The 14031-nt window shown below is 32.0% G+C and overlaps 1 protein-coding gene across 4 annotated transcripts in view; it reads right to left on the reverse strand.

Moving 5' to 3' along the window:
* LOC126886217 (protein kinase C and casein kinase substrate in neurons protein 1) overlaps window positions 1-14031 on the reverse strand; it is a 105789-nt gene that overhangs the window by 26267 nt on the left and 65491 nt on the right. For 3 of the 4 annotated variants that reach the window (XM_050653083.1, XM_050653089.1, XM_050653095.1), the window contains 4 exons: window positions 13187-13375; window positions 8831-9057; window positions 5809-5929; window positions 5614-5718 (listed from right to left, as the gene is read on the reverse strand). In XM_050653083.1, coding sequence (XP_050509040.1) covers window positions 5614-5718; window positions 5809-5929; window positions 8831-9057; window positions 13187-13375 — 642 coding nt within the window. The remainder of the gene's footprint in view (window positions 1-5613; window positions 5719-5808; window positions 5930-8830; window positions 9058-13186; window positions 13376-14031) is intronic. The other variant, XM_050653101.1, reaches the window with a different exon arrangement.

Raw genomic sequence — 14031 nt, forward strand, 5'->3', positions numbered from 1 at the left:
ATTCAAACAAAAAATGTTAATATACAAACTACAAAATATATCTGGGCGAACGTTTCAAAATATTATTAAAATGGCCAAATTAGTAAGACAACTATGCCTCGAGTATGTCATTTGATTTAAAATTTATATATGAGAGTGGTTTGAGATAACCATCAATAGATGGCGCTGTTAATACAACACTGACGAGAGTATCCCCACTTTCAACGCTTCAATGTTTAATTGACTTAGAAAACTAGTCCGCCATAGTGAGAGACTCTTATGTGTAGCTTACAATTATTTATTTATAAAATAAAAAGAAAAGAATTCCTCTCATTGGCTGTATACCATAATAAAAAATTACTAAGGAAGTAAAAATCTTCTCTTGTAGGTAGATGGTATATAATTTATTCAAATTTTCTAAAAAGATCCAAGTTGGACTTAAAGTGGGTCCATCACTAGTACAAAACAAACGTTTTCGGACTAATCAGTCCATCATCAGGTTAAAAACCTAAAATAAGTAAACCACTGTATAAAAAGGCAAAGTTGAAATTTTGACTACTAAAAGTTAGGAAAAAATTGAATTACTTACTTCAGATCCAAAGTAGTTGGAACTAGCTACATAGGTAGGTCGAATGACCTTACTAGTATAAGAATTAAGCCATTTTGGCTATATCGATTGCGACAATAAGTCGATGTTATAAGAATACAATGTAATTAGACTATAAAAAGGAGACTATAATGGAGAATCTTGGCTTCAAACTGACAGACTGAAATTTGACATTGAAAGAATATTGACAAGACCTTCTAGATAGGGAATTTTATGTGTATACAGTTATTTTGTATTCTAAAGATGCAAAAAATTCTAAATGATTGAATTTAATTAACTATTAAATAAATGAATGAGCTTGAAACCGTTTAAATTAAAAATAACACAGAATTATTTATGATACTTCTATGACTATTGAAAGCGAAAATTTTGCCTGCAAGGTAATGACGTCACTTGTTCGAAAAGAAGAAAAGAATAAAGAAAAACTGAAGAAAATTAAAACAAATTTAATAAATGAAGAATAAAAGGTAAAAGTATTAAAATATGGAGTTTGACTGTTATGATATGCAATTTCAGTTAATTTAAAAAAGATAGAGTGGAATTAAGAGTATAACTGGTTCCCTGAATTTATGTAAATTACCTTATATTCTTCATTCAATAAATTTTCTTTTAATTTTCTTCAGTTTTTCTTTATTCTTTTCTTCTTTTCGAACAAGTGACGTCATTACCTTGCAGGCAAAATTTTCGCTTTCAATAGTCATAGAAGTATCATAAATAATTCTATGTTATTTTTAATTTAAACGGTTTCAATCTCATTCATTTATTTAATAGTTAATTAAATTCAATCATTTAGAATTTTTTGCATCTATAAAATACCTGTATACACATAAAATTCCCTATCTAGAAGGTTTTGTCAATATTCTTTTAATGTCAAATTTCAGTCTGTCAGTTTGTAACCAAGATGAAGACATTATAGTCTAATTACATTGTATTATTATAACATCGACTTATTGTCGCCATCATTGTAGCCGAAATGGCTTAATTTTTATACTGGCAAGGTCAGTCGACCTACCTATGTAGCTAGTTCCAACTACTTTGGATCTGAAGTAAGTAACCACATGTTTCAATTTTTTCCTAACAACAGTCAAAATTTCAATTTTTTTGGCCTTTTTATACAGTGGTTTACTTATCTTAGGTTTTTAACCTGATGATGGACTGATTAGTCCGAAAACGTTTGTTTTGTACTAGTGATGTACCCACTTTAAGTCCAACTTGGAACTTTTTAGAAAATTTGAATAAATTATATACCTACAAGAGAAGATTTTTACTTCCTTAGTAATTAATTATTTATTTATGTTTAAAACTAATTGATTAGTTTGTGGAAAAATTTATTTGTTTTTCCATGCTTAGCGATTTAATTTATTATCAATGTTGATTTTTATTTTAAAACAGTTTTCAAAATAATTTCAACAACGACAAACTCTAAAAATTCCTCATACATTGGTTATATGATGCATAAATTGGATAAAAAAACGAATAGTTAATAAATTAAACGACCTAGAAAAACCAGGCAAATAAAAAGGAAAATGAATGTATAAAGCAAATCAAAAAAATTAAAACGAGATAAAGAAACAAGACATAGCAACGTGGAATGGTACATGGAATGATGCTAAAAGGCAGAGGTGTAACCAGGATGATCCTAAGGGGGAGGGGGGTTACAACTACTTGATGGTCTCTGCGGGGTATGAAATAGTAATGGTGTTAAGAGCATAGAGCTCATAGTGTACATCCAAATGGGGGGAGGGGTTATAACCCCCAAAACACCCCCTGATTACGCCTATGCTAAAAGGAAACAACAGAGCAGATAGATAGATTCAATGAGGTAGCTTTTTGTCTTATTCCATTGCGACCTAAACTTACGTGCATAGAAATCGGCCCACTTAAAAATTTGGTCATTTTTGATGAATCGTATTTCCTAAACCTGTTGGCCGATTTAAGTGATTTCTTGAACATGTTATAGCCCGATTATTTGATAATACCACTGTAATAATAATGTTGCTAAACAGGTAAATTTTCATTGTATACCGGGTGTACCAATCAAACTGTGTTTTTTTCTCAAAGTTCGCATCACCCTGTGGAATATTCTAGCATATATAAAATACTGAAATTAAAGCCCAACTATAGCCTCAGATTTTCTTAACATTCTGTTTTTTATTCATTCGTTTATGTTGGATAATAAAAAAGTTAGGTACTTTAACAACTACACATGTTCTTCATCAATACACGGTGTTTCTAAATGAGTGCGACACACTTTAAGGGGTAATTCTGCATGAAAAAATATGACAGTTGACTTGATAGACGTTTGTTTTATAGATGATAGATTTATTTATTGCTTTAAAACTAGTTGAGATATGCAAATGAAATTTGGTAGGTTTTAAGAGATAGTTATTGCGGATTTTTGACATAAAATTAAGAATTTAATATTCACCAACTATCTCTTAAAACCTACCAAATTTCATTTGCATATCTCAACTGGTTTTAAAGCAATAAATAAATCGTCAGTTTTTAAGAAAAAATTCAACATCCCGTATCTCGGAAACGAAACATTTGCGGACATACGTTTATAAAGCCAACTGTCATTATTTTTTCGTGACGAATTACCCCTTAACGTTTGTCGCACTTATTTAGAGATGCCGTGTATTGATGAAGAACATGTCTAGTTGTTAAAGTACCTAACTTTTTTACTATCCAACATAATCCAACACAATCAAATAACAGAATGTTAAGAAAACTTGAGGCTATAGTTGGGTTTTAATTTCAGTAATTTATACATGCTAGAATATTTCACAGGGTGATGCGAACTTTGAGAAAAAAAACACAGTTTGATTAGTACACCCGGTATACAATGAAAATTTACCTGTTTAGCAACAATATTATTACAGTGGTATTGTTAAAGAATCAGGCTGTAACATCTTCAAAAAATTACTTAAATCGGCCAACAGGTTTAGAAAATATGATAGATCAAAAATGACCAAATTTTTAAGTGGGCCGATTTCTATGCACGTAAGTTTACTCAAATATCTTGTGGTCCTCTAACAACCCTAGATTACATTCTCTAGCCTGACCCTGTTCAAAAGGCCTAATAAGGACTGAACCTTCCATGTAGCTCTTTGCCAGTGACTTTTCTTCGCCTAATGCAAAGAATCGTACATTTGCCAAGTTGTCACATTGACATAAAATATGCTCTACTGTTTCTTGATCTAGGTCTATAGACAGAATCTACGTAGGTCATCATCTGCCAATCCCATCAGCTTCAACTTTCTATTCAGCTTACAGTACCTTGTTGGTACCCCTACTATGTCTCTATCCTGGTGAATTCCTACCATTCTATAAATGTGTGAGCTACCCATCATTTTTGAGCTGCCGCCAAAATCGCCATTTTTTCCCGGCTCGTCTGTAGGTTTCCCTCTATTTCTCTGTCTTATTTCATTCTCGTATTTAGGCGTAGTCTTCCTCTTTCTTTCATTCTTCCATGTTAGAACTTGTTCTGCCAGTCGATCTTCGGGCATTCTTTGGATATGTCCATACCATCCTAGTTGTTGGGTACCAATATCTTCTACTATTATATGATTTACTTTCATGATTCTTTGAATTATACTGTTAGTAACTCTCTCTAGTCTCGATTTCCCTGCAGAGCGTCTCCAGAAATCCATTTCCGTTGTGTTCTCTCTTGTATCGTTTCTTTATTTACCATACTTCACTGCTGTAGGTAATTATACTTTTAATAGTTGTATTATATTTTTATATCCTAGGTTTTTTACTATTTGTTATTGGTGGTCCTAAAGTATATTATTTAGAATAGAAGATATTGCTTTTCTTCCCTGGTTGTTGCTTTCTTCTATCTTGTCGTCTAAATTCCGTTCTTTTATGATAATCATAACTAGGTAGTTATATATGTTGCAATTTCTGATAATTTCTGCATCTTCCAATGCGAGGTCGTGCCCTCATTTTTTGTATACCTAGATTAATTTCTTTGTCATCTAAAAACCATATATTACAAACAGCAGATAAAATCTGAGGAGTGAGGAAGTTAGAAAGCAAAAGAATTAAGAATGAAAGTAATCCAAAAACAAGATAAAACGAATTACAAAATAACTAATAAAATAGTAAAATCTCAGTGGTTGGCTTTATACCAATGTAAAAAACTTACAGTGTAGCAAAAAACTTCTAGTGTAAAATAGTATATTTAAAAAAAATTATAAAAAATTGAATTTCCCAAAGGTGTTAAGTGTCCAAAAGACGATAGTTAAATTTTGTCTAATTTGCGTAGCACTCAGTATATAAGTTTAATGGTTGTAAAGATTTCTTAAGAAATCATTTTATGCCGTATTAATAAAATTATCCTAATACCACCCAGGGTCTAGAAACAACCGTTCAATTACCCGCACAATCACCTTTAAAGATTTTACCGAAAAATATCCCGTTAGGTCAAGTGTAACAGCACGAATCCACGATCCTGAGTTCAAGTTTTATGCTCTGAAAGGCAAAATTCATGTAACACTGAAATGCCCCATGTTGGGCGCCACATTTATTCAAAAATATTTATAGAAATAAGGTACCCTTACCTAGAGTCTAGGTGGTCGGAATAAACAGAACTTTACTTGACTTAACGCGACATTTTTCGGTAAAATCTATAAAGGGTAGTTGAACTGTTATTCAATTTAGTTACTAGTTTCAATAAATGATAAAATCCATTTATTTTAACTAATCGTTCAAAAAAAATAAAAGCAAAAGCGACCTGCCACGATTACCCCATCCCCAATAGTAACCAGCACAAGCCATACACGATAAAACTTAGTTATTTTAACAGGAAGCCCTGGAAAGACCAATTTTAAAATGAACGCACTGTATATTCTTTGTAAATATTTACAGAACTGTACTTCGTATCGTATTTAAAAAATATGTGTGTAAAGATATTGAATTATGTTTGTAATTTTCTCTTTTACTCTAAAAGATAAAAATATTGACACGCAAAGACAATAAAATTTCGAAACGTTCGCCCAATTTAAATAATTAAAAAAGCATACATGCAAATCTTCTCCCACTGGTCGCTGATGGATCAAAGTGATTCCCGACGGCGAGCTATCTTTGGATTTGCCTTTGTGGATGTCACGAAACTCCTCAGTGTATTCCTAGACGAAAATGCAATCACAAAATAAAAAATAAATAACGACTACGCATGCGCAACATGACAAATGACACGAAAGAATCGAATAGCTTACCTCGAATTGCGGCCAGTTCATGGCCATATTGACGCCGTGGTTGTTCGACCACCATTTTAAGTCTTTTTCATAGTCTGCGTTATTTATTGTGTGGTAGAATTCTTCGTATATCTGATTTAACCTACGAATGCAGCAAAATGTATAAAAATATAAATAATCTACATTAAGAAAACAAATTATCTATATTAACACAGGTTTTGTCACTGAGTGTTCAATGGACATTTGTGCCATACAGGACATTAAGCACAATATACTAAATTTCAGAAAACTTATGTAGAAGACGAACTTACTACCACACTAAACAGTATACTGTGTGATAGGTCTTTTCAAATAATAACTGGAGGCAGTATTAGTACGATAAGGAAATTGTAACATGGGCTTCCTCAAGGATCCGTGCTTGCCCTAATCATCTTCAATCTACATATATATCTGACATCCATCCAATGATGGCAAAGGCAACGATGGCATACTGACACAAAATTTCATAGTTCTCGGTAAATACTTCAGTGACTGGAAGTTTATTCCAAATACAAATAAAACGGAGGTTGTCTGCTTCCATTTGGATATGAAGCAAGCAAATAACGAGCCTGAAGTATATTTTAATAACAACCTGCTACGATTTAACCCATACTCGACATATCTGGGCACCACAATGGATAGAACGCTATCATTCAAAAAACATCTAGAAAACACTGCCGCCGAAAAAAACATCCTGGGAAACAAGTGCCACTATTCTCAGAATATCAGCTGAGAGTCTGGTCTACTCACTTATCGAATACTGCACTCCAGTGTGGCTGAACAGATGAGGATTATCAGCGAATGTATTAAAATTACCCCTACTCCGTGGGTCTCTGTTTTGAGTCGTATTACACCTCCAGACATCAAAGAAACGAAGGAACACTACAGTTGTCGATGACTGGAGGGAATGGACAATAAAGTCATATGCACCATATAAAACACTTAAATCTCGCTAATCGTGTATGTATTACTGACTGATCCTTGTCTTGTACTTATATGTACCACGTTTAGGTATCTTCTGTCTCTACTATAGTAATTCTGGTGCAGTCGCTTGTCTAATAGTGATAGTTGGTTGGTCTAGTCTAGTGTCCTGCAAAGGAGGAAGAAAGAGCAACGAGGATAATTTTTTTGATAAATGGGTCTATTCTCTAACAATAAAACACCGAAAAAGTTTGTTTTCTATACTTCCACAAAATTTATTATAACTATGTGACTACAGCTGTTTCGGCAGAGTGCCTTTCTCAAGTGATTTAGTTTACTATGTGTTTGCCTTTTTAAAGTCTTTAACTGAAGAGGTTGAGGAGTGGGGAGCTGTTTGTCTCGAGTTGGTCATTCAGAATTATATCTGTATTTTTTAATTTATTAATTTCCATAGATTCTAATAAAGATAGCTTAAGACCTTTATTTTGAATATGCAGAATTTGAAACTCTTCATTAAATGAATGATTATGATCTAGAAGGTGAAGTGCGTATGTAGAAGTATCTGTTTTTCTATTATTGAAAGCCCTTTTGTGTTCTGCTATCCGTTTGTCAAAGGTTCTGCCAGTTTGACCGATGTAAGTTTTCGGACAGTCACAAGTTAGTTTGTAGACACCACTATGTAGTTGTTTTCTCTTTCGGCTCTTATTGTTCTTAATATATTTGCTTAAGTTGTTGTTAGTTCTGAAAGCTGGTGTTATTCCTTTCTTTTTATGTATCTGGCTATTTTTGTTGTTATCTTGCCAGTATATGTGATAGAGCAGAAGGTACAGGATTCTTTCTGTGGTGGTGGATAGACTAATTTCAGGGCTTTCTTATGGAGTTTTTGGTTTAAAATTTTATTAATTGTTTGTTCGTTATAGCCATTGTTTACTGCTATTTGTTTAATGACGTTCAGTTCTATTTCGAAGTTATTTTTTGACATGGGAATTTCTGTCAGTCTATGTCTCATGCTATGGTAGGCTGATAATTTGTGTTGTATAGGATGGGATGATGAATTGTGTATAGTTGTGTCAGTATGGGTAGGTTTATGATATACGGAGAACTCATGTTTGTTGTGTAGTCTGGTAATAATACATCTAGAAAGTTTATGGACTTATTCTGTTCTGTTTCTATTGTAAACTCAATATTACTATGAAATGAATTAATGTATGATAGAAATTGGTCAAGTTGCCTGTTTGTTCCTGTAAAGCATACTAGTATATCATCCACGTATCTCCACCAATATAAGAACTGTTTAAATACGGAATGTTTAGAAATTGTTGTTTCAAGCTGGTTCATAAATATATCTGATAGCAATGAGCTTAGAGGATTGCCCATAATAAGTCCTGCACTGTTGTTTGTGTATATTTGATTATTAAATTCAAAATAGTCTTGGTTTATGCAAATTTCAAGAAGGTTTAAAATTTCAGATGCAATGATCGGATTTGTACTATTATAGTCTAAAAGATTCTTAACTAGAACAAAAGTTTATGTAGAAGGAACACTAGGAAAAAGATTTTTTACGTCAAATGAAACTAGTCTGGAGTTGTTGGGCAATTGAAAATGTTATATTTTATTAACTAGTTCTAGTGTATTTTTTACGGTGAATTTAGGTGAAAATTTAGTGTATTCTGTAATAATATCTGACAGTTTTTTTGAAAGTTGTGAAGGCAGAGATCGAGGTACCTGGTTAAATTGGAGAGAAGAGGATATGGAACTACTGATGAGGGGAAAAAATCCCCGAAACCGGTATAGACTCTTCCTGTACTCTCCGATTTAACTAGAGTATAATGCTGCAGCATTTTCAGGTTGCAAAGAAATTGAAAATGTTTATACATTTTTATTTATACAAAAGTTCATTGTTGTACAATTCTATGGATGTTAATATTTTTATTTTTTCGCTCATAGCCATATAGGCTGATGCGAGTTTATAAATAAAAAAACTGAAAATTGAAAGCATCATGCATTTATAAATATATAAAAAAATATAACCCAAAACCTAAACAAGCATGCCTTTTAAAGTATACTACACAAAACAACTTACGTGATATCATCGGATAAATTGAGGTACTTGTGTATTTCGAAAAGAACTGTTTTTATGAAGTTGAGCCGTTGAGCCTCCATTTCTTGACATTTATCGAAGACGACAGTCATATCTTCCATATATTTGGGGTTATATTGATTGATTTCCTGTAGAGATAGTTCGTACTTTTCTCGACATTTCTGAACTTCATCTTTAGACTTTTGTACCCTCTCTTGCATTTTTTTAACCTAAAAACATTTCAACAATTATTAGTATTAAGCAAAAAAAATAAGTGTGCACTAACACAACGATCTTAATGTTTAAAAAGTTCAAATTGTTCTAAAGGTAATACATGGCCGTATTAGTCCAGGAACCAAAGCTTTTCACCTCGAAATTTTTACAGAATGGATCAATTTGCTTGAAAATTTGAGAATAAGTAGTGGATAGTCAAGGATCAAAATCTATATGATTCCGAAAGGCGCTTTTACCATGGGGTGGTTGCCACCCCATCTCGGGGGTGGAAATTTTTTATTATATTTTGACCGCAAAGTTAATAAGAACATTGATTCTAAGCAAAAAATGGTCTATACATTTTTTTTATAAAATTAATAGTTTTTGATTTATTCGCTATCGAAAGTGTTAGTTTTATATCTGTCTAACGAGCTGAAAATGCGAGCATTATCATAATGAAAACTTTGTATATTTACGTATTTAATTCATAATATGGAAAATTGCTATTATGAAAAGTAGAAGTTAGAATTAATAATTATATTTTAATGTGCAATTATATCATTCTAATTTAAATGTTATGAACTATAAAGGTAGTTTACTCTTGATCGAAATTCATATTTTTTATATACCTCGTATAAAATTAATAAAATTTAAAAAAAAATAAATCAATGGAAAATTCCCAATAGTTGGCTGTATACCATAGTTTAAAAACCTATACAGAAGTAAAAACTTCAAATTGTATTTTGGTATAAAATAGTTTATTTAAAACTTCTAAAAGTCATCCACATGGATTGCAAAACGTTTTCGTTCTGAACAGAACATCTTCAGTGCATTCCGCAAAGTAGTTGTAACTAGCACACCAATGAAGGTGGTAACTTCAAAATATATGGCTTACATTATACCTTATGATAAAATATTATGACTACAAGTCTATGTTACTAGATTAAAATATGTATGTGCCTAAAGAGCAACATGCTTCCCTGCTCGAAAAAACTAGGTACTTGCCATTTGAATTAGCACAGACCAACTGTGGCAAAAAAATGATTACTAATTATTTAATAATTACTAAATAATTAGTAATTTTGACAATTTTGGCAAAATTCTCAAAAAACAAAAAAATTACCTACTAAAATCACTAGCCAGTTGTGTCGAGTTTAGCGAACCGACTATATTTTAATTTCATAGCAAATGGAACAGTCCTTTTATCATAAAGGGTAGGCCGTATACTCGTATAAACCTTTTTAAAGCTGTTAATAAATTATTGCTTTTAAAATATACTCAAATTGTATTTTTGAACATCTTATTTATTTTATATAATAATTAAATTCACTATCAAATATCATTGATGTTTTATTAATACTTAATTTAAAATTTAGTCTGACATTCACGAAGTGTCAAACTCAAATGTAAATAACCTATGCTTTGCTTAACAAATCGAGATTAAAAAACTAGCCTACTTAATAGCAGCGATTTCAGCTGGACGTGTAGTGTGTCGGCAGAAAATAAAACGATTGTCACGTCACATTTTAGACTATGAGGTCGATTATTTCGAAGACGGTTAGAAATATCGAAATGCCGTTTTCAGATTAGGATTCAGAAGAAAAAACTACATGAGAATCCATCGATAAATCTGATCTGAGTATTGCAGGAGCGGCAACGCAATAACACACACACACTTTTACGAATTTATAAACGAAATGTTTTCGTTGAAAAATCAATGTTTTTCGATGGTATACTCATTTACGATTCACTCAATTTTTGCCGTAGTTTTGTCACTTTATCAAAGTTCTTAGGTATTAAATTACCTACAATTTCATATTTAAACATTTTTTAGTATCTCTGATGCTAATCTTTCTATTCTGAAGAAAATGGCATTTTTTACCAAATTGCAAACATTCGTTATTCGCTTTAAACTTCAGTTTTTTAAAAACTAATCATTCCAAGCCAGTCAAACTTCTAGAATCTATTAATAATACATAAATAAAGATGAATGAATAAGGCCAATGACTAAAAACACCGCTAACTTACATTATTATGCTTCCAATTGGATTTCTCCTTTTTTTCCAAAAAAATATATTGATTTTTTAACCGAAACTTTTTTATTTTTTGTCTTAGAAAGTTCGTTAAAAAAAGAATTTTATAGGTTTTTACAAGATCGATAAGGCTATTAATATTAAATCCTTTTAAAATTCTCAGTCATAAAAAGAGGTGGCATTGAAAGGGTTGGTAAAGGTGGTTTTTGCATAATATTACAAGTTTTAATTGTCAATAGCTCACTTAATTTTTGCCGTAAAAAAATTTTTTGCAAACCAAGTTCTTGGGAATTAAATAAATAAGGAAAGGGCATTTTTTACCAAACTACAAAAACTCGTTATTCGCTTTTAACTCCATTTTTTTTAAACTAATCATTCTAAGCCGATCAAACTTCTAGAACCTATTAACAATACATAAATCAAGAAAACCAAATCAGGTCAATGACAAATTTTAATTATGGTGGTGATTAGGGGGTTGTTTACGATCACTTTTTTGCTGAAAAACATAGGGACTGACATTCTTTTCATTATAAGTCACTTAATTTTTTTAGCTGGAGATTTTTTTTTATTTCTGGAGATACATATTTTTAAATACTTTAAATTAGTTTCAACAAGTTATCCTCGAAAAATGCATAGTTTTCCCATATAATAAAGTATAGCTCGATTACTATTGATCTTAAAGAAAATTAAAAAAAAACGGTTTTGTTTATTTTTTCAAAAGGTACATTTTTGTTAAGTAAAGCTGTTTTGATAAAACGAAAAATTAGCAGAAAACTGATTAAAAACATTGATTTTTTCGATAGAAAACTAACACTTTCGATAGCGAATAAATCGAAAATTATTAATTTTATCAAAAAAATGTATAGAACGTTTTTTTCTTATAAACAAAGAAAAGTTTATATACCTAGTGCCGATTTGTGCTTTTGTCCCAGGAGTAAGTGCCACCCCTTCTCGGGGGAGTAAATATTTAACCTTATAGTTCCTACTTAAAAATGATAGTTTTTGGGGTAGTTTTATAAAAATAACTCGAAAACAGTACATTCTAATCAAAAAGAAGCTAAGCTTCTTTGCAAAATTTCATCAAAATCGTTGCGGTTACAGTGGAACCTCGATTATCCGTCAGGGCACCGGACCAAGGGTATGACGGATAATCGAAAAGACGGTTAACAGAACATTAGAAAAAAAAAATTAAAAATTCATAGTACAACTCTTAAGTTGTATTTGAATGTCGGTTCGCTAAATTCAGACACAGCTGGCTAGTGATTGTAGTAGGTAATTTTTTTTGTTTTTGGCCAATTTTGGCAAAATTGGCAAAATTACTAAATTATTTAGTAATTATTAACTATTTAGTAATTATTCTTTTTTTGTCAATTTTACCAAATTGGCAAAATTACTTACTAAAATCACTAGCCAGTTGTGTCTGAGTTTAGCGAACCGCCATGTTTTTTTTAATATAAGAGGTATTTGTGTTTGTACACTCAAATCAATTTGGATAAAACCTAATGGAAATCTTTGTTTGTTTTACTGTTGCTTCACATTTTGCAACGGCTGAATTTTTTAATCGGCATGAGATCATACAATCTACTTCATTGGCTTCTTCATCTCGAGTACTTACTCGAGAATACCACTCGATGAATTATTATTGCATTTGTGTTGCAGCTTTTCTAGTTTCTTTACGTAAATTCCAAGTCTGTATCAGCTTCTCAATCTGTTTCATCCGCCTCTGTTGCCATTTCATCGATCATTTGTCAGCAATCGATAGCCGTTTGCCTCCTTATCACAAATTAACGATTCGTTTGACTTATCGCAATGCTCAAACAAAATGAACTGATGACTCAATTTTGGCTTATGTAGGCAATACAACTTATGTACGGACCCTGACGGTTAACAGAGGTGACGGTTAATGCAGAGACGGATAATCGAGGTTCTACTGTATTTAGAATTATGAGGTTTTACAATATTTTACCGTTAAAGAATAGACTGTTGAAATAGGTAATAATGGAGCTAGCTTTTTTTCTACAACTTTTTTCGTTTTATACTTGAACCTAGATTACATTTCCTCATCATTTAGATATATCGATACGGGGTAAATCGTATAAAATTTAATTCTTACCTGATCCGCAGAAAAAGATGTGTCGCCCGTAGCGTTTCTTTCTTGATTTGAGGCTGACTTTTCTGTTTTGCAGGCCGTGTGATAGTCATTCTTGGTTTTTTCTACTTTCTGTAGCAGTTTCGTCCAAGGTTTTTGAGCTTTCTTAAAATTATCGTCCATATCTTTTTTCTCTTTAATATTCATCATCGACTAAAAACGTGATAAAAAACAAAAAGTATATTAATAATACAGTATGCGGCAAAATAAGCACTGCTGAAATAAATATTGAAATGTTTAGGTCTGGTGAGTGACAATCTCCCAAAATGATTGAGCAGTATTCGAAAAGACTCCCTAGCCGTATGACAGGTTGAAAACGTATGACAGGTATGAAACTCTTGATGATTTTAAGCTTGCACCGTTTTCGCAACTTTTCCGTTGCAGCAAATGCCAGGTATTTGGTGCAACTGAGTATAAGGAACGGTACGGCTCAGTAGGAAATATCCTTCGTCAAAAGATAGGTATAAATAAAATTGAGATTTCTCCAAACAAATTTTTAGGGCAGTCAATTAGGGTATTTAGCTCCGAATTCCATCCTACTACATCGATTTACTTGATGTTTTCACAGTAAGTAGGGAATAGCTCAAGAAACAAAGTCTACCCTATGCCGATGTGCGCTTTTATCTTAGGGGTGGTTCCCACCTCTTCTCGGGGGTGAAAAATTTTTTGGTTAAAATAGCCACGGAAGAGGCTAGAAAACCTAATTTTAAGCAAAAACTGTTCCATAATTATTTTTTGAAAACTCAATACATTTTGAGTTATTCGTGGTTGAAAATTGGCCATTTTCATTGAAAAATTACACCTTTTCG

The sequence above is a fragment of the Diabrotica virgifera genome, chromosome 1, assembly GCF_917563875.1.
Source record: "Diabrotica virgifera virgifera chromosome 1, PGI_DIABVI_V3a".
In the NCBI taxonomy this organism is placed as follows: Eukaryota; Metazoa; Arthropoda; class Insecta; order Coleoptera; family Chrysomelidae; genus Diabrotica; species Diabrotica virgifera.